This window comes from Quercus robur, chromosome 9 (genome assembly GCF_932294415.1).
Source record: "Quercus robur chromosome 9, dhQueRobu3.1, whole genome shotgun sequence".
Lineage (NCBI taxonomy): Eukaryota > Viridiplantae > Streptophyta > Magnoliopsida > Fagales > Fagaceae > Quercus > Quercus robur.
In genome coordinates this window covers 6757507-6776162 of record NC_065542.1, presented here as the reverse complement: position 1 = coordinate 6776162, position 18656 = coordinate 6757507, and the positions used below count along the sequence as shown (strand labels likewise).

The 18656-nt window shown below is 34.9% G+C and overlaps 3 protein-coding genes across 6 annotated transcripts; 2 read left to right on the top strand and 1 right to left on the bottom strand.

The window, feature by feature from the left end:
- Positions 1 to 145: 145 nt before the first annotated feature.
- Positions 146 to 6374, bottom strand: LOC126699509 (DNA-binding protein BIN4). Of its 4 annotated transcripts, XM_050397370.1 has the most exons (14): positions 6166 to 6373; positions 6017 to 6052; positions 5798 to 5888; positions 4714 to 5029; positions 4417 to 4478; positions 2919 to 3198; positions 2583 to 2638; positions 2446 to 2499; positions 1906 to 2023; positions 1397 to 1443; positions 1191 to 1217; positions 896 to 971; positions 614 to 750; positions 146 to 457 (listed from the first exon to the last, which is right to left on the bottom strand). In XM_050397370.1, the coding sequence occupies exons 3-14, from the start codon at positions 5843 to 5845 to the stop codon at positions 353 to 355; spliced, it is 1326 nt and encodes a 441-aa protein (XP_050253327.1). In that variant the 5' UTR covers positions 5846 to 5888; positions 6017 to 6052; positions 6166 to 6373; the 3' UTR covers positions 146 to 352. The 4 variants fall into 4 exon arrangements, with proteins under 4 accessions (XP_050253327.1, XP_050253328.1, XP_050253326.1 ...); XM_050397371.1 differs by lacking the exon at positions 6017 to 6052 and having other exon boundaries at positions 2446 to 2495; positions 2582 to 2638; positions 6166 to 6374; XM_050397369.1 differs by having other exon boundaries at positions 6017 to 6373.
- Positions 6375 to 8425: 2051 nt separating this feature from the next.
- LOC126699170 (chloroplastic import inner membrane translocase subunit HP30-2-like) lies at positions 8426 to 13707 on the top strand. Its single transcript, XM_050396840.1, has 6 exons — positions 8426 to 8790; positions 10187 to 10302; positions 12156 to 12282; positions 13066 to 13214; positions 13337 to 13399; positions 13479 to 13707. Exons 1-6 carry the CDS (start codon positions 8494 to 8496, stop codon positions 13519 to 13521), a joined length of 795 nt encoding a protein of 264 aa, XP_050252797.1. The 5' UTR covers positions 8426 to 8493; the 3' UTR covers positions 13522 to 13707.
- Positions 13708 to 15089: 1382 nt separating this feature from the next.
- On the top strand, positions 15090 to 16498 carry LOC126698991 (uncharacterized). Its single transcript, XM_050396539.1, has 2 exons — positions 15090 to 15886; positions 15964 to 16498. The coding sequence occupies exons 1-2, from the start codon at positions 15758 to 15760 to the stop codon at positions 16357 to 16359; spliced, it is 525 nt and encodes a 174-aa protein (XP_050252496.1). The 5' UTR covers positions 15090 to 15757; the 3' UTR covers positions 16360 to 16498.
- Positions 16499 to 18656: the final 2158 nt, after the last annotated feature.

Genomic DNA, 18656 nt, shown 5'->3' with positions numbered 1-18656 from the left:
CAAAAAAAAAAAAAGGAAAATTATACATTTTCTATAAGTTTGATGAAGCAACTTTCTGGCTAACTAAATTGTAGCAATCAAAAGCAGAGTAATCTATTTTGAATATAGTAAGTAATTCATCAACCCACCAGCAGAAACAGTCAAATTAAAGAAACAAATTACAACATATACTCCTTGAAACCTTAAATTTTATGAATTTAAGCACCAATGACCACCATTTGACTATAATCTGTCACTGAAATTAATACAAGGCAATTCTACTCCTACTCCTGTCAACTATCAGAACTAATATCTGGTCATTAATGGTTTATATCTTATGACATGTATGCAAAATACAAAGCGTATTTGTCTCTCATTTCTTGCTCTTGCCTTTCTTTGAAACTTGATTTTTCTTTCTTACTCTTTTTGGAGCTTGGGTCTTTCCGCCTGCAGTTTTGCCTCTCTTCCGGACACCCCCCTGCATACAGATTTCCCTCAAATAAGCATAAATGCACCACCATGTAACTTTTTTTTTTTTTATGGAAAAAAAAAAGGTTGGGAACTTGTTAAAACAGAAGCAGTGTAATTTAATTAATTGGAGATGCTCTATAAAGGAAGAAGGTTGGGAACATACCGATTTTTTCTCAGCTTTCCCTTTGATCTTTCCATTGGTTTGTCCTTCAATGTCCTGATCATTTTGATTAGAAGAAATGGCTTTAGGCATCTTATCAGCCTCATCATCTGAATCAAACAAGAAACCATCCATTGTTCCTGTTCAAACAAAATGGTGGATGTGAAGGAAGAGCAATGTTTGGGATTTTTAAATATAAAAATAAAAATAAAAAGGAAAAGGAAAAGAAGAAAGTCAAATGATGAGACAAACACTGCATGGAAAATCTTGGAAACAGAACCCAACCTTCAACCATAGTTTCAGCTTCATATACATTAGACTGTGGGTTAAGCTGAATGAAGTCGTTCATGATAGCCTCTATCTGATCAACAAATATACAATGTTGAGCCAATATATCAGATAACACTTCCTACTATTCTGCTATATATTTCACTGTACTCTCTAATGCATGCTACAATTAGGGAAATAGCACCAATAAGGAAGGGAAGATATGAATAGCAAGAAAAAAAAATCTCAGAAGTTTATCAACTACATGTATACATCTTCCAAGGAAGATATCTTAAGCAAAAAATTAACACACCTTTGCCTCTGACTGACCAAAGCTAACCTGAACAAGAAAAGATATGTGTCATATCATAGCAAAGTCACTTTTAAGGATAAAAATTGAAAAGTAGTTTATTATTTAAATCATAACAGAGATTTCTGGTTTCTACAAAACATTTATACTGGTAACTTTTGAGACCAAGATGTTCACTACAATATTTTTTAACGAGATTGATGACTTACAACGCAAAATGTCCTGGAAGGAACTATTGTTGTTTGGTATATGGTTCCTGAAATAGTAGCCAAATTAAACCGATCAGAAGCAGGCTGTTATGTATGGAACATGCAAAAAAATAGCTGTCACTTAGTCTAAACAAAACTAAGGTCTACAAAAAATATTTTTTTTTGATAAATAACCTACAAAAAATCTATATAGGAAAATAGAAGAGGTTAGGTCATGAGGGCATATACATTGAGAAACATGTGGACAAACAATATAAGTGTAAAGTTGAGAAATATATACTTATTCTTTGAAATTTGGTACAGATGATGTCTTTTGAGTTTTGACATTGTTCTTTTAATACTGAAAACACATTGCAGGAGAATTTTTTAATAGAAACTGAAAAAATGTCAATCTATATTACGGTTCATTTATAAACAGGAAGAAATTATTATGTACACATATAGACGTCATATAGAAGAAGACCCATGGATCATCATCAACCTGAGAGAAACTTCACATTTCAATTTACCTTTTAAATCTAAATACAAGTCATGATTTCCTGACGGTGTATCTGAAACTATTATTCGTCCTACAGCACCCATATCACCACTCAAATCTATGGCATCCCCTTCACATTCAATAAGTGCCTGCACAAATGACAAATCTTAATAAATTTTTTTTTTTTTTTTTTTTTGAGTGGGAATTGGGGTTTTTTTAATTGGGGTGGGGGTTGAGAAGGCAGCAGCACTACTTAATAATGAATATGCGTAGAAATATTTCGCCAGAAAATCCATAGACTCTTAGAGCATGGAATATGTAGTGAATCCACCTAGGAATCAAAGAAGGCAAGCAGAAATGAACCAAGTAAGTTCTCAGAATACTATTGTCATCTCACCCTTGGACAGTTAAACCCTAGTGTATATTTCTCCACAGTATAAACCATAACGAAAAATTGACCTCAGAGCATACATAGGAAATTGATTATAGTAGCATTATTCATTTTGAAACAGCAGGTTAATATCCCAACATCAAATGTCAAGAAAAGAATCAAGATAAGTTGTTATCCTACCTTCGTGCGCTGGACTTTGTCAGAGAGTACCAAAGGCAACCTTGAGGAGGAGGCCTGCAAGTTATAAATTGACAAGACATTTCATTAAGACAACGACTAGATAAGAAAGTATTACAGCAACTAATCATCTCTCTTACACGGGGTTCCATATGCGACGTTTCTTCCTCTGCGATTTCCACATTGCCACTCTTTCCTACACCATTAACAGATACAACAAGCATCAAAACTCTACAGACAGTACATGCCTGTGTGTGTGTGTGTGTGTGTGTGTGTGTGTGTGTCTGCATGAGAGAGAGAGAGAGAGAGAGAGAGAGAGAATCACGTTTGCATTCATTACGAAAAGGTTTAATATTAACCTCTACCCTTTTTTTATAAGTTAAGTAAAGAATAAACAAATAAACTACCTTAATAGAGATTTTATTACTTTTTCTAGCAAAAAACAATTCACACCTGTCACAAGCCCCACTTCATACCTTTTTTTTCAATGTTTTCATCTTTTTTTTTTTCTTTAATTGCTGTGTGACCCTCTACTTTTAGCCGCTTTCTCGGAGATTTTTCTTTTGCAGCCTTCTTAGATGGAGACTCTCCATCACTGCCAATAAGAGCATCATCATCACCCTTTGCTCCCCCTTGGAACTCAGAGGTTTTCTGGTCAGAAGATTCTCCATGATGAATTTGATCCTCATTTATAGGTCTATAGCCTTGACCAGACTCAGAATCTGATGATAGTGTCAAAACTGAAGCATTTGGTTCCTGTTCAACATTAAGTTCTTGTCATCAGCAAAAGACAAAATGAAAGCAAGCTAGATTTATGCTTAAAATCAACCTAATCCCAATTAAGATATCACACCATTACAATTTCTGATCCACAAAGAGGTCTAGATATAACATTTTGCAAAATTTGGTAGATTAGCCCACTAAATTTTTGGAAGTTCTACCTATAGAGGAAAGTGGAACGCTGAATGGATTTTAAAAGTGTGCAAGCAAGAACTAACTGCACGTGAAGAAGTAAAAAAACCAATTTACACCATAAGTAGGCCTTTCCAAGCAATTGTTCCATTTCTATAGTAATAAAATCCAGTTTACCTTAAAGTACTAGTGCCCTCTTACTTTAAAAACAACCCAGAGGCATCTAGTTCCCAAATATCTCCTTCAAATTAGTGAACTTGCAAGCTAATCAACATGAGATGGCAAAAAGAATGCAGTGTTATAATTAAATTGTGGTCAGCTCTATGGATCCTTGTCAATTAATGTCTTCTCATTATTATAATTGTTTAGTTAAGAGAGATTATATTTTTTCTAGTTTAATTTAACAGGGATTTTTTTTTTGAAGAACTTAAAAAAATAATAAATAAACTCATCAAGTACACAGGGGCATACAAGAGAAGAGAGCTAAAAAAAATAAAGACAAAACAAGAAGGAACAAAACAGTTATCTAGAACCCATGGAGTCCATGAAATCTAAGAACCCCTCAATCAAAGAAGTCATTGAGCACCACTCATATAAAGACTTACTTTAACAGGGAAACACTAGATAAGTTCTCTTACAAGCAATTAATAATTTGAATATATGCAAAATCTGTTTTACTTTTACATGTGTTAAAAAGTCCTTGGCATGTCCAGGAGTGCTTAAGAAAACTTGATGATTAAGATAAAACAGAAATGCCTTCTCAACGCATGTACTATTAATTATTTACATTAATGTTACAATTCCTTTGGTCAAACAACTAAACTTGGGCCATGCTCTATTTTTAAATTCATTTATTCAAGAAAACAAAAATGCAAATGGTTGTTTTCTTGAACCAGATAGGCCCCAAAACAAATTTAAAGGAAAAATGATAAGGATCAATCGCAGCCTATTAATGAGTGATGACCTTAGATCACTTATTAAGAGGAGGCTGACAATTATTATACATCAAAGGCAATTCACCAAATTAACGTCATGAAGCAATGACTGGGTAATGCTTCTTACATGAGGTTCTATGTTCTTCTCTAATGATTCTTCCTTGGCAACTTTTTTGTCACTCTCATCTCCTGTATCATCATCAGAAAACAAATGTTATGGATTTTCCAGGGAATACATTCTAAGTATCATAAATTAAAAGTATAAATCAAAGGCTTTTAAAGCTTTTGTCAAAAGACTTAAAACTAGAAATTCTTATTTTATTTGTATATTCTTAGGGATTATGTGATTCATCTCTTTAAAGCCTCTCAATTTGGACCCAACATTCAGAGGAACATAAAATGGTTTTCCCAAACCCTAACATACCTCTTTTTCTCTTTTTGTTAGCTGTGTTCTTCTTTTGCCGAGGTGTTTGATCTTCTACTTTCAGTCTTCTTTTTGCAGACTTTGCTTTGGATGGCTTACTGGACGAAGAACCTGCACCACTTTCACCAAGAACAATACCTTGATTCATGTCTTTCTCTGGAATTTTAGATGATTTATCCGGAGTTGGCTCATCAAGATCAAATATGTCCGCCCTTGAAGGGCTACCTTTTGGTGAAGGCTCAGAATCTGATGAAGGGCTACCTTTTGGTGACGGCTCAGAATCTGACGACAATGTCAGTGTTGACTGAGTTGGCGCCTGTTCAACAAAGCATGACTTTTACAGTTAGCACCAACATAGAGATGTAAAAAGGTAAAAGGGAACTTCAATAGCTGCACCATCAAGGGTTTCAAATGGAAAGTAAAAAAGACAAACAATTCAATGATCGCGACCTTAAGATTTAGCAAGCTCTAGGATGACCAATAACATGAATAGAATCCAATTAGAAGTACAAGAAGATTTTGAATTTTTGATACACCATGTCCAAAACTAAAAAGTAATTTTAGCTTGGCACATTATGCAGGAGCCACTCGTCAAAACAACGCACAAACCCCACGACAGGTTTAGCTCTTATATCTATTTCATGCATTCTCAGAATATGACCTACAAGGCTACAACCCCACCTACTAGCACAGCATCTATCACAACATTGCCATACCCGAAAGCACCTTGAACCACGAAAATTAGCAATCTTCACCGGCACTTCAATTGTACCAACAGATATCAAATTGTTCCCTCGAAAAAAGAAACACAGAAAAGTTTCATATGCGATGTCAATCTCTCCACATTTCACTTCAAGCTCAGACCTAAACATCTCCAACAGAAACGTGTTTAGCTCTTACATCATTTCCTGCATTCTCAGATCACGCCCTACAACCCTACCTCTACTAGTATAGCATTTATCACAACATTGCCAAACACAAAATTACACAATTATGTAATCTCAACTTTAAATTACACCATAATTAATCATTATGATTCTCTAGTTACTCAAAGTAAGGACTAAATTTGTTATTTTTTCGATACCTGAAAAGTACGCAACCAATCCGGAGATTGCTCCCTTGAGTCGCTCATTCTAACCACAGCCGAAAATTCCAAGTCCTGATTCAATGTGGATCTACTTCCACCAAAACAGTAATAAATAAAATTCAACATACGAAAAATAGTGTTACTTGTTAATGTATCATACAAAACTAATTGGTAAAAAAGTAAAAACATAATAATTCGTAAAAATTAGCTACATACATAATTAGGAAGCAGAAACACTAAGCCCTAACTTTCCTGAAAATTTTTAAATAAAAAGAAAAAGTTGGTATGGAATATAAGGGAGCTATTGAGAGCAAAAATGGGTTTGTACAAAAATGAGAGGAATAGGAATAGGAATAGGATGGTACCGGAAATAGAGTGGGCGATTGTGCGGGAATAAGAGAGCTCCGGCTGAGTTTATGAATGAAGGAGGGAGGGAGGGAAATGGGAATTGGATTACGCGGGACGAGTTTTTCTTCGGGGTGAGATCGTTTGTTTTCTTGGATAACACTATTCCCAACCATGGATGTGATTCATTAATAACTCTTAAGGTGTTTGTTTGGAACGCATTGAACTCTTCATTCTGCAATGACCAGATGTCCATGCTTTAAAAAAAAAATAATAATTGTTTGGAAATTAGTAAATTTCATTACCTTATTGTGAGATTTGGACTAATACCAAACAAGTCCAAGACATTTCAAAACTAATCAATTGGGTCCCCAATAAATAAGAGAAAACAAATTAACGGGACTAAAAATGTTTACAGTTTAGAAATTAAATTGGGTTTAAGGGCTAAATTGACAAGTTTTGAAGTGTCTTAGATCTGTTTGACATTAACCAAAGTTGTATCCTTATAAATTTTATCCATAAACTAAAAAGGAACGTATAATATCCGCAAGGGGATATATCACACAAAACAAACATTAACATTAAGAACAAGTCCTAGCATGTGAGGTAACAGACCTAACCACTCTATTTCTAATTATATGCCCAAAATAAACTCTCATTAACAACAATTCAGTGGCCCACGAGCTCGCACAGCATGCTAGAAGATCTGGAAATTGCCAAATTTGGAAGGGCGTTGCCCCTCCCTTTGTTTTGTCTTTTCTACAATCTGATATGCAATCTGATCTGTGTAGTTAATGTTACTCTGTCCTGCTTTGCAGGTTCTTTGTATGTTTTCCCTGGTTGGTTTAATGAATATATTTCCACTTCAAAAAAACAACAATTCGTTAGATGTCCATGCTAATTTAGGATACTATGATTCTCTTAAGTTTGTGAGCTAAGTTTTATGGCACGACTTGTTTTTCTGTCCAACTTAACTACCAAAATAAATGATATGGTGCAAAGTATTACTAAGCATTAGTTTAGGGGTTGATCTTGTATTCTTATAGTTCAAGGGTAAATGTAAACAGAGGTATAATTAAAGGAGATCGAGTGTAATTTTCCTAATTATATATATATATATATATATATATATTTAAATCATAATAAACTAAGTAAACCGATAAAGCCTAGGCCATTTTAGAGCTCATTGTTGTCTTGCTTTGGATGCCCATCTTCACATCTTCCAAATTCCATCTTTAGGGATTTTTTTTTGGGCAGGAATAATTCCATCTTTCATATACCTATCCTCCATCTTTTTGTTTTGACATGTGTACAGTGTTTTGATGTATTTTTGTTTTTCCTATACTCTATTGGGTGTCGTGTGCTATAATTTACCTCATCATTCCTTAATAAAAGTAATCATGATTTTTGAATGAAATTTATGGTACATCTTTGTGTTAGAAGTTATAACCTTATCCCTCATCTCGTGTGTTTGTTTATGAAAAAGAAGAAAAAGTTTTATATGATAAAACTAGTAAGAACCATTATCTTACTCTTCATTGTTTTGAAACCCAATACAGATCAAACGGTTCGACTAGGTTAACGTCAATAATGGAAAATTAATAAATATAAAGACAATTTAAGTACAAGATATTTTTTTTTTTAAATTACATAACAAATCACGATCAAACCTCCATTCAACCTTAGAAACATTGAACTACTCCCTTACAAACCCATGTTACTCTTTACCCAAAAGGGGAAAAAATCTGCTTGTGAGTTCTTATCTTACGTTCTTAGCTGTACTTGTATCATGTATGTGTGTTTTTTTTTATTATCTAATTTTCTCCTCTCTTAAAAAATCCCTGTGTCTCTAACTTAACAACTAATTCTTCTCAAAAAAAAAAAAAAAAAAAAAATCAGTTCCTACCTCATGTAGTCCTATACTTACCGATCACCACTCGTATTTTACTATTTTATATTATTGTGCCTTTAAGACATACATTACTAAACTATTTTAAGCAAAATTTTATAAAAAAGTTACCAATTTTTTTTACTTTTTTTTTTTTTTCAATTTCCCATATAATGTTTCTAAAAGTAGATGATTAAGATCTGTTAGATAAGTGAATTTAAACTCATATTTTCACATTTTAAATAACATTACAAATATTTTCACACTTTCTCACCTACACGAATTTCAAAAAATTTTAAACAATAATTCTTAAACTATTCTACAAAAATTTAAGACCAGGGTTAGGTAGGTGAAAAAAAAACCAGAAAGCCCTACCGTACTGTTATCGGTTATCCATCCATAAAAACACAACAAATAAACTATAGTCAGCAGCAGCGGCAAAGGAATTGATTGAAAGGAAATGGAGCAAGGAAAACAGGGAGTGATGGTTGCGAAGGTCATGCATCAGCAGCAGAACCCAATAGAGCAGCTACAGGCTCGTTTCAAGGAGTTGGAAGCTGGCTTCAGGGCTTGGCTAGCCAAGCAGTCCTTGCCCGTCGAGGTCGCCGTCGTCACCGCCACCAGCGCCGCCCAGGGCGCCGCCATAGGTGGCTTCATGGGCACTCTCACCAACGACGTTTCGTCTTCTATCCCAACTCCTCCTCCTCAGGCCGCTTCCCTCAACCCACAAGCCATGGCCTCTTTCAAACAAGCCCAGGTTTTTGTTTTTTTGTTTCTAAACTCAATTACCCATCTTTGTTTTCGTACTAGGTAAACAACGTTGTTGGGTTTTGTAGATTAGGTTAAATTTTTGAAGTTTAGGATTTGAAAATTTATGTTCTAACTTCTCTGATACTATTTGAAAAATCTTATTTTGACCCCCAAATAACTAATCAGTGGATTTGTTTTGATCAAGGTATGATTGGTTCCAAACAAACAGTTGTTTCAACCACAGTTATTAATAGTATCAAAGATGTAAAACAAGCACACGAATCTGATAATGAACTGTGAAAAACCTCTTCAATTTAAAAACCATTCTGAGATTCAATCCAGTTAAAGACCTTTGTACAACTAAACTCTAAATTGTAACCTTAAGCAAAATATTTGGAATCCTCCTAAGCAAACTTGCTCCACTATTAAACGTTGTTTGCAACCCGAAACTCAGGACAACAAGAATTCAAGAACAACAACCTACTGTTGAGGAACTAATTCTATGGCTTCAAGGTATCAATGGCTTGGGTACAAGGAGAAACTCTAAAAATCTCTCACATGGGAAAGGAATTTAAAATTGTTTAGGCTCAAGAAATTTTGCTATTGGTGTAATATTGATACAACATTCTCTTTCCTCTTAATCTGTGCAACAAAGGTTGGTTTTATATAGGGAATCGTTAGGTTAAGTAAACTGTTTGTTGTAATTTTGCTCGAGTGAGGATCGAGCAAACTCTCAAGGACAACGCGGCTGCACCAACTTCAATGGTCATGTCTCACCCATTTCAAATCCAAATTGGATCAAATTTTGTGACTGTTTTTGAAGTCCCGAATGTCTACTTTTCTATGAAATGAGTTTCACTCAAAAATTCATTATGGGCAAAAGGTCATCCACTCATTATAATTGAGCAAATTAAAACCTCATCTTCTTTGAGTAGCTTCTAACTTAGACTCAATCCTAACACAATTTTATCAATACAACACAAATTTGATTCAATTACAACCCTTACAACACTTTGTTTTGACACAGGAATTTAGCAAACAATCTAAAACATAGCAAATTCATTTTCTTTTTCATTATTACTTCAAAATGTTCCTTATGTTGGATTAATTGAATGATTATAGTTTATTTAAAAGATATAGTTTGTGTTGAAAAGCTGGATTTTTTTATGTCATTGGGTTTTAAATGATTATAGCCATATTGTGAACTATTATGATTTTATCCATGGTTGTAAAATTGGTTTCACATCATATGAAAGTAAGTATCTAGTTATTAGTAATGCAAAAATTGAATTGAGGTTGGCATTGTAAAAACTTCTGGTTAGTTGAAGTAGTGATAAAGTTTAATATATGGAGGGGTTATAGTATTTCCTTGATATATGAGAAACAGTTTACTTTGATTACAGGCTCTTGCCGGGGGTCCATTGGTACAAGCTCGCAACTTTGCTGTGATGACAGGTGTCAATGCTGGCATATCCTGTGTCATGAAACGACTGAGAGGCAAGGAGGATGTCCAGTCTAGGTGAGCTTTCACTAGTTCTCCCTTTATTTATGTGGTATTTTTTATGCTGTGCCAATCCCAATTAGATGGAATTTGGGCTTTGTTGACGTTTTTTTAATTGTTTAAGATATCCATACTTACTTTCATGTGGTGTTACAGCTTCTTATTAGAAATTTTTACCACCTTTCATCTTCTATTTTGTCTTAGCAGCCAATGTGAAAGAGTTCTATGTTCTTGAGAAATGTTATAACTTTTGTTATTGTCTTTGGTGTGGAAGTGTCCTAAGCTAGTGAACAATACTGCTCAGATCTACATATCCCAGAGGAGGAACCTCCAAATGCCCCCCTAGTTTTTTATTTTGCATCCAAGTTCTCTTATATAGATATATATATATATATATATATATATATCTGCTTTTGTTATCCCCCCCCACACCAACCCAACAAAAAAAAAAAAAAACCATGCTGCACTGCAAGAAAACATTCTACATCCATCCTTGCTTAGGACTACTGAATTGCTTATTTAGTTATAAAAAGTTATATGTAAATTGTGCCAACAAGCCCTAGCTTAAATTCCTACTTCCACAATTGTGAGTGGAGGGTGCATGTAATTCACCTATAGAAAAAAGGTTATATGTAAATTGTGAAAGAACCTTTTCTTTTTTTTGCAAAGTAGAATAGTTTGTTTATTACTCTTATGTTACAGACTGGTTCAGCGCAATAAGTTTTTTCGGATATTTTGTTGTTTTCATTGATTGGTAGGAAAGATCATGCAGAGTTTATGAATTGAAATTATATTATTCAGATTCAAAGCTGATTAAAGTGATATACATTAGGCATTTTTTTTCCTTCCATACTCAATTCAACACATCCATGGATTGAGCTTTCCTGATTGTTCTAGAAGGCATCATTAGTGGCTGAATGGGCATACATACGTATGTACAGAAACTATTATAGAGAAAAAAAAAAATGTTAGCGTTCCCACTGTTTGCTGAAAGCCTGAAACCTATCAGAACTCATTGTTTTAGACAGGAGCTGCTTCTGGGGACTAATTTTTATTTTCTTAGGAGATTCTGGTAATGCTGCCACAAAGCTTTCAAATTCTCTCTCTCTCTCTCTGTGGGCATTTCCTCTCATAATGGATTCATGTTAATGTTAGGGTGCACTTCAATGTGACCAAAGAAATTTGTGTTGGGTCTCATTAGTGTATTGGTAAAAGAATCTTCTAAATGTATATGGGAAGATGTCCTTGGATACTGTACAAATAAATCTGCCATCAAACTCTGATGTATCAAAAGGGGGGGGTGGAAAGGAATTGATACTGACCTTTTATTTTGGACTAAAATTGAATTTAGTCCCGTTACTTTTACTTCAATTGTCAAAATAGTCCATAAGGTTTAATTTTGTCAATTTTGGCCCTCACTTTGTAAAAATGAGTCATTCTGGTCTTTCAGTCCAAATTTGTTAGATACTGAAACTATTCAAACATTTGTTATTATTACTTTTAAAATAATACTTATCAAACAACAGGATCTATTTAATGGCACTTCTCATGAATGTGTTTTAAGCTAAAAAAATGTTTAAATGGCAACGTTTGCAAACAGATTTGAATGAAAGGACTGGATCGACTCATTTTGACAAAGTGAGGGACTAAATTGACAAGAAAATAAACCTTGAGGAATAATTTGACAATTGAAGTAAAAGTTGAAAGACTAAATTGAATTTGAGCCTTCTCTTTAATAGGATGTTGCTCTCTTGTAAATAAGGAGAGGGGGCGGTGGGGATTGATCAACTGTCAACACAGTGTTTTAGTTATGTGTTGTCCTCATTCTTATCCCATGTACTTTCTTACAATTAGTAGTTTTATCATTGCAGCATGGTGGCAGCCTTTGGTTCTGGAGCGATGTTTTCATTGGTGAGTGGCATGGGTGGCCCAAATCTGGCAGCAAATGCTGTCACTTCTGGGCTTTTTTTTGCTCTTGTTCAAGGTGGACTTTTCCAGGTGAGTGGCTCATATTTTACAGCATTCTTATTTCTAGTCCTTAACTTTCAATAACTGCAACGAGAGGCATGATTATTGTAGAATCTACATACACATCACAGTGACAAGGTGACGTTGCACATATCATTTATCAATGTGGAGTTCCCTGATGTTAGTCTAATATTGTAACATGAATCTGTGCCTGTGGTGGGGCAAAAGTTCTGACATTAATTTGTCAGATTGAGGTATGCTTGCAATCTAATATACACACACACAAACATAAACACAAACACACTTACCTATAATAATAAAAATAAAATTATATTTTTGTAAATGAGACAATCTATGGTGTGGTAGCACCCCTTCAAAATTGATAGGAAACCATCATCTTATGTACAAAATGATGGCTGCAATTGATTTTCTAGAACAACAATATATTATTGACCTCTACTATGAGTGATAACAAATACAAGTATGAAAAATGACCATCTTCATCAAGAAAATACATTTAAATATTTTGCTTCTATACATTGTCTTAATGTTCACGTGAAAAAAAGGTAAAGATATATATCATCCTGCAACATTGATGTTGCAAAACTTGAAATATTCAATTTCTCAACAATGATAAATGTGAAAGGTTGGGATCAATTCATGGTCTCGCAACTCACAGGTTGACGTATAATGGGTGACAAGGTGGCAACTCATCATAATTTTTCCTTTGTATGTATGTGATATTGTAATATGTTTTTCTATTCTATTTGAGCTTACGTATGTGTGCTGAGCAATTAAGGTGTGGTTATGCAGATAGGGCAAAAGTTCTCTCAACCACCAACTGAAGATATTTTCTATTCCAAAACAAGATCTATGTTGAATAACCTTGGCCTCCAGAATTACGAGAAGAATTTCAAGAAAGGCTTATTAACAGACACCACATTGCCTCTGCTCACTGATAGGCTAGTAGTTGGATTTTCATCTTCTTATATTCCTATATATTTTTACTGTCTTTCTAGTTCATTACTTATTAGCAATTTGTTTTAAGGTAAAATCACCCTGACCTTGTCATGATGTGTTTCAGTGCCCTTAGAGATGTGAAAATACCTCCCGGACCAAGGCTTCTCATTCTTGATCACATTCAGAGGTCTGACTCATGATATATGCATATCAATACTTTCCTTTGAATTTATGTATGCATCTCACCTTTGATTATATATTTGCAGGGACCCAGAGATCAAAGATAATAGGCGAGGAAGTGGTCGCTGAATATCATCTATCAATCTAGTTTGCTGCCAACTATCTTTTACCCATTAAACCTTAGAAAACACAGGAGTCTATGTTTTATATGAGAACAACATATTTTGGTGGTTTAACAGATTAAGTTCTGCTCGAGTAGTTTTGATTTTCATGGTGCAATGAATGGGTTCAAATAATGCTGTTTATGAGCTTGAATGTGGTATTATGGGTAAAGTATATGGTTATAACTGAACTGAACATAGTACTCTCTAGGTCACATGGTGTTAACATGATTACCTCATATGCCAATATTTAAATTTATATGAGAGATTTCACAGGAAAATAGTGAATACATACTAGAAGAATGAGAATGACTGAGCAAACTAAACTAAGGTATAATTTTAAAATATTTCTTATCTTAAATGATATGATACTAAGTAAATTTTTAGATTTATAATATTTATCTAAATTAAGAAATTAATCAATTTAATTTTCAAATATAGAGGATCATGCACCAATCAACTTTGGGTGACATTTTATTACCCAGAGTCCAGGATCAACCCGGTCCAACCCAATTTCATAATATGAGAGTTTCATCGTCCGTTTGAGCTTTTATTTATTTAGTTGGAATGTCTCCATCTCAATGAAGACAAAGATAACTTTATAAACATATAACAACATGAAAATAAGGATACATGTATTTTACTCACTAATCTTGATAGTATCTTCCACAGTACCGCTTATAAGTTTCTCTCTCGCGTGACTACTCTCCCAACTAGTGGGGAAGGTAAAAAAAAAATCCCAAATGCTAAAATTTTGGTATTTAGCACACCAAACACACACACACCCAAAAAAAAAAAATCTTCCAAGATGTGTCAAATGCCAAATAAATTTGGCAGTTGCTATAATGTTGTTCTAACAATAAGATGGTACAGTTATATGTGCTAAATATATTTTGGTATCTTTTATTCAATTTTCTTCTACCACATCACATTCTCAGGCTCTCTCTCTCTCTTCATCATATGGGGTCACATGATAAAATATATTTGTTTTGTTATTTTTTTTTTTTAAATATAGATGAGGTTTAAAAAAAAAAAAATTTAATGTGTTGTAATCATAAAATAGAAGATGTGATGTAGGGTGTAGTGTAAAATGGTATGTTAAAAAAGATAAAAATAACTTTTTGATGTGTTAAAATATCTTTTAAAAACAAAATCTAATGCTAATGCTTTTACCCATCTATCAACTTTTTTATCTTTTCAAAATTTCACTCTAAAAAAGACTAAAAATAAAAATAAGTGATTAATAATGCACTAATTTTTGGCCAATTCTACTTTACTATCTCTCTCTCCAAATTGACCCTAAGAAGATTAGGAATTTATAAGTCCAAGCATTTCTAGCCACAAATTTTTAACCCCCCCACACCACCCCCACCCCCACCCCCCACCCCAAAGAAAAGTGGGTACAAAATTAATTTTGATTCAACTATCTAGAAGGTGCTGAGAACTTTCTTGTGACCACTATTATTTTTTGCTGAGAACTTTCTTGTGACCACTCATATCATCTTATCTTACGCTTGGACAAATATAGTTGTGCAAGGTGGTCCTTTATGGGTAGAAGCATAGATAACTTTGCTTGCCATTTTGGAAGCAGCAAAGTTGGGGCTTGCGTTTGTAATATGTTAACTAGATTCTCCTCATTCAACAAATACTCTTAAAATCGCCCTGATATCTCATAAGTGTTCTTGTTCTCAGGCTTGCTCTTGCCTAGGATCTCATTCTTCTCAGGTCTGTCACCAATTCACAACAAATGGACGTGGTACATGGAAAAGATTAGCTCGATTTCATAGAATGATTGAAGGGATAATTACAGTAACCCCACTTGTGATATGGCTCGTTTTCACTTTATCTACCCGTGGTTTAAAACTTTACGCTTTGCCCACTTGAACTTCAATCCGTTACCCACCTCACCCTCAAACGTTAGAAAAACACCCTTTTATTAAAAATCAAAACATAACACGGATCAAAAACACGAACCATTGAATCTTTTCCTCATGAGCCCTAGAAACATGAAAATCCCTTGTATTGAGTTGGGGTTTTGATTTTTCTGATCGTGCTTTCATGTGAGGGTGAGGTTCTGACTTTGGGTTGTCTTGAGGCATTGAATATTCGAAGATAGATTATCACTAGGTATGACATTTCTGCTTTATGTGGGTTGGGGTTTCAAGTTTTGATGGTAGCTTTGATTCACAAGAAGTTGATAAGCGATGTCTTCTTCAAGTGGAAATTACTCAGGTTCAAGTGGGCATATGTGTACATATGAGACTTGTGTGTTGAGAACAAGTCTGACAGTGGATAATTTTGGAAGAAGGTTTCTGGGTTGTAGCCGATATAAGGTAAGTATACTTTTCACTTAATCTAGTTGATTCATGTGAGATTGGAATGTGATGTGTTCAATTCAATTTATGAACAGGTTGGTCCTAAGTGCCCTTTCTTTAAATGGATTGATAATCCCACTTGTATGCGTGGGAATGAAACTGCCCATTTGGTGCAACAAAAGCTGGATTTACTGCGAAGTGAGCTGCAACTTGCACATGAAAGGGAAAGAGCAGCTACCCAAGCAGTAGCAGAAGCTACCCAAGCAGTAGCAGAAACTACCCAAATGGCAGAAATTGCTCAAGATAGGGCAGCAAAAGCCACTGAGAGGGAGAGAAAGTTTCGAACTTCCTCTGTTCAAGCCAAGGAGATAGCAGTAAGAGCTTTAGAGCAAGAGAGAAAGTACATAATTGCACTAATTCTGTCATGGGTTTTTTTTTTTTTTTGGTTATGTTGGTTTCATGTTTTGGCTCAAGTGAGAATATTGGAATGATGAGATTGAGTCTGCCTAGTGGGTTGTAATATAAGCTAGTCTTCAATTGTATTGTAATAAAACTATGTAAGATGGTAGATGTTGTTGGCTTAAAGCCACTTAATAATATAAGCCTTTTTAAGATAAAGTATTATTTATATTAGATGTTGTTGGTATTTTTGTTTAAAGTGAATTGGCTACTTATGAGCTGTGAGCTGTTGGTGTTTTGTTGGATGTTGTGAGCTGTGTTGGTTTGTACATAAAGTGCATTGTGTGAAGATAATTGTGTTGAAAATGAATTGTTTAAAGTTTAAAGTGCATGACAACTATCTGTCAACTTGCAAGAAAAGATAACAAATGCACACACAAACTTGCTATTCAACACATACACTTGCTGTATTCAAAAGTGACTACTATATTCAATACATACACACATAAACAAACTCATATATGTTCAATTGCAATAATCAAAATAATAATTCTGAACACCTGCCATTAAGTTGGGAAATTGTATACATATTTAAGGTGGCATTGAATAGTCTTTCATCAACTACCAGTAAATATAGGGCATTTGGTACAACAACAACCAAAATAGTTGCACCAACCCTTGTTTACAAAACTTACAAAAATACAAAAAGTGTTTGAACAGTATATATAATAAAGTGTCTTGCCATTGTCTACCCTACCATTGTCTGCCCTGCCATTGTCTACAAATTACAAATAACTCTAACACTACATAACCCTAATACATAGCAACAAAAGTATCTTGACATAATCTTCATTTATTGCCCCTGCCCCTGCCTCTCCCACCACAGCTAGCTTTTCCACCTTTTGTTTTATATTTCTGAGTCCTAGCTGCATTACCCTTTCCTCTCAAAGTAGCTTCTCTGGTAGTAGGTGATCTTGTAGGCTACAAAGTACAAGAATTCACATGTTAGCTACTAGTATCACAATTTTATGAATAAAACATCAAACCTAAAATTACAGTACCTGTGATGATGGTGCTCTAGTGTCCCATGTTTCTGCAGGGGTGTGTGGTGCTGACTAGCTTGAAGCGAACCAAGGAACTCCTCTAACAGTGTACCTAAATTTTAAAGAGTATCACTGACTTGGTTGTTGTGATTATGGAGTCTAAGTTGGTGACTGTGACCTTGCTGCCTAGTTGGATGAGGATGAGGCCATAGTGTCAGGCTGATGTGTTGGTGGGGGCTGAGATGATGCTAAGGGTTGAGATGAGGATAGGGCTTGGGAAGCAAATTGGGCCTGAGATGAGGATGGGGCTTAACTGCATGTAGAAGGTCTTCCATTTCCCTGCAACCAAATATGAGTATGTTTACAGTGTTAGTTATTGGCATTTTGCATTTAATAAAAAAAAAATGTAAAAACTTACAAATTTTTCTTTCTACAATCTCTTCCTCCTCTCCCATGGTGTCTCACCAGTGACACTGGCCTTGCATCCCCTTGCATTGTACCCTTCCTTTTGACACCTTCCACATCTCATTGGTTTGTTTGCTCTAGACACCTTATAAGGGTTCCTTGGCTTATTAGCATCTCTCTTCCTCTTTATGGGTGGCCTGCCTAGTGGCTTATAGATAGTAGGTACAGTAGGCTTGGGTTGGCCACTTGACATCCACTTAGACTAGCTAAGCATGGGAGGTATGGGTGTCTTGTCTGTCTCCACAAAAGCATCCTTGTAGTAGCATGGATGGGTATAGTCTTCTAGTTTCTAACGATTCACAAAAATGGTTGCAACTTCATGCTTGCAAGGGATTCTTGTCAAGTCCCATACTCTACAACTGCATGTCTTCTCTACCAAGTCCACAACATGCCTTCCCCTCTCATTGTTAACCTCATACACAAACCTCCCAGATTGCATTGCATAGAAACTCTTAGACTCTAATTTTAACTTCTTCAACTTGTTCTGTATGCTTGGACGCAACTTGCCACCATACTTTTCTACGCCAATCTTCTTTATATACAGCATGCTCATAAGTCTAACTCTAATCCACTCCAGCATTGATAAGATTGGCTAGTCTCTAGCCTTTACAATCATAAAATTAAAACTCTCACTCAGATTTTTTACCAAACAATCTGTCAAAACTCTTGGAGAAAAGTGGGATCTAGTCCACTGGGTGGGCTCTATATCATCGAGGTACTTCCAAGCTTCTTCATCCAAACTCTTAAGATGCTCCATCCCCCTCTCAAATTCCCTGACTGATGTTATGCTAGCATACCTCCACAGTACACTCTTCAACTCCATGCCATTGTGGTTAACCTTGAAATTGTTGTATATGTGCTTCACACAATATCTGTGCTCC

Coding starts and splice junctions, on each gene's coding strand:
- LOC126699509 (XM_050397369.1), bottom strand. CDS start 5,845: ATGAGCGACTCAAGGGAGCAATCTCCGGATTGGTTGCGTACTTTTCAG. Junction 2,024..2,445: donor ACAAAGTCCAGCGCACGAAG/GTAGGATAACAA, acceptor TCATTTGTGCAG/GCACTTATTGAATGTGAAGG. Junction 1,218..1,396: donor CTTCCAGGACATTTTGCGTT/GTAAGTCATCAA, acceptor TTTCTTGTTCAG/GTTAGCTTTGGTCAGTCAGA.
- LOC126699170 (XM_050396840.1), top strand. CDS start 8,494: ATGGAGCAAGGAAAACAGGGAGTGATGGTTGCGAAGGTCATGCATCAG. Junction 12,283..13,065: donor TTCAAGGTGGACTTTTCCAG/GTGAGTGGCTCA, acceptor GTGGTTATGCAG/ATAGGGCAAAAGTTCTCTCA. Junction 13,215..13,336: donor TTGCCTCTGCTCACTGATAG/GCTAGTAGTTGG, acceptor GATGTGTTTCAG/TGCCCTTAGAGATGTGAAAA.
- LOC126698991 (XM_050396539.1), top strand. CDS start 15,758: ATGTCTTCTTCAAGTGGAAATTACTCAGGTTCAAGTGGGCATATGTGT. Junction 15,887..15,963: donor TGGGTTGTAGCCGATATAAG/GTAAGTATACTT, acceptor ATTTATGAACAG/GTTGGTCCTAAGTGCCCTTT.